The 1,734-nt window shown below is 43.3% G+C and overlaps 1 protein-coding gene across 1 annotated transcript in view; it reads left to right on the top strand.

The window, feature by feature from the left end:
* Positions 1-1,232: 1,232 nt before the first annotated feature.
* Pmar_PMAR015065 (hypothetical protein) overlaps positions 1,233-1,734 on the top strand; it is a gene marked incomplete at both ends in the record, with an annotated part of 1,317 nt that continues 815 nt past the window's right edge. The window contains one exon of the mRNA XM_002784864.1: positions 1,233-1,254. Within this exon, the coding sequence (XP_002784910.1) occupies positions 1,233-1,254 (22 nt within the window). The remainder of the gene's footprint in view (positions 1,255-1,734) is intronic.

The raw sequence follows: 1,734 nt of genomic DNA, 5'->3' as shown, positions 1-1,734 counted from the left end.
TATTGTTTCCCACATGATGATTACAAAATTATCGATTTGCAGTGGAGTATTCTCGCCCTAGTGATATGAAAAACACTAGTGAAAAATATATTTCACGACTACTGCATATCACCGCGAATATCGCGTTTTTCACCGAGTTTTACGACGCCACATCACGTAAAACGGGTAGTCGTGAAACTACAGTGTATATATTTCAGAATCACGATGATGTTACTCATGAACAGTTTCCTCCACAACAAGATGAATCCGCAGGTGGGAAAACTTTGGGAAATTTTCGATGGAAAATCATGGAAAAGGAAAAGAGTAAATCTTGGCTGGTATGTGTGTTTTTTTTTCGGCGAAAAATTCCCTGAAGAGATGTTCTGGAGAATTTTGACATAATTGAAAGAGAGTAAATTCATGAGTAATTGGAAAAAAATCCGAAATTGAATTTTTCGGGGGGAAAATTTCAGAAAATTCTTCATTGGAGTTTCACCCGTGATGTGAAAAACACTAGTGAAAAACACATTTCACATTTCACTTCGCGAAAAACGCATTTTAGCAGTGAATTTCGCGTAATACACGTGAGGTGTTTTTCATGTGATATGCAAAACGCGAAATTATTTCGCGTTTTGCGCGAAATACGCATATTTGGGGTCATTATGCCTACAGTCTCAAACCTTGCACTGGCTATAACTTAAATCAACACTTCAAATATCCTAGGGAAACCTGTCTCTAATTTGCCACCCCTATCCCAGTTATTTGGATATCCCTGAACCGACAAGGATATCCAATGGGTATCCCCGCACCGACAAGGATATCCAACAGGTATCCCCGCATCGACAAGGATATCCAATGGGTATCCCCGCACCGACAAGGATATCCAACAGGTATCCCCGCACCGACAAGGATATCGTTGTCGGTGCGGGACACGGGTGAAAAAAATCCGGGGACGTGGGGCAGAGTGACACATGGACACATCTTATGAGGATGATTAGTTAAGTAGGTTATGCTGCCAAGCTGTTCATCGGGAGGTTCCCGGTTCGAACCTCGCTCAGCTCTCGCCCACAATCCCTCACAGAGGGGTCCGCAAGGCTGGTTGCTACATATGGCTGTTGACGGGATGATGATCATGATCATCCCACGAGGCCCCAACGTGGAAGTGCCAGTAATAAGACGGATCCCGCGAGTGAGGTGACTCCATAGAGTGAAATGTGGGTGGACAGCTGGCAGTGGCATGAAGGGGACTTTTAATGGATTTTACTGCGGGGTGGGGTGTTTTCCGCGTTTTTCCCCGTATAAAACGCGAAAAACGCGTATTTTCTGGCGAATTACGCGTTATTTCGCGAAAAATGAAGCTGAAGTGTAATACGTGTTTTTCACTGGCCTTTTCACCCTAGTCGGTGCATATCGCGATTTACTCCATGTGAATTTCGCGAAAACGCGTTTTTTCACGCGAAATTCACATCGGGAAGTGAAATTCATTTTACATGCCTTTTTTCACGTCTCCAAATCGCGTTTTTCTCGATAAAAAATTTCGCGAAATTCACAATCTCCCTTGTGAAATAAATGGTGTAAAACGCCGATTACTCGGAGTTTTTCGCGTTTATCGCGAAATGCCGGAAGCGTTTTACGTGAAATGTGATGATTTGTTTGGTGTAATTCGCGAAGTGTTTTCAATTCACTTCACATCGCGAATATCACGTTTTTCACGTGGAGTATTACTCCACTTCGCGTAAAACGGGTGAAACTCCA

This window comes from Perkinsus marinus (genome assembly GCF_000006405.1).
Source record: "Perkinsus marinus ATCC 50983 genomic scaffold scf_1104296934418, whole genome shotgun sequence".
Classification (NCBI taxonomy): Eukaryota; Perkinsozoa; order Perkinsida; family Perkinsidae; genus Perkinsus; species Perkinsus marinus.
The sequence above is the reverse complement of the archived record's forward strand: the minus strand, read 5'-3'. Positions and strand labels throughout refer to the sequence as shown.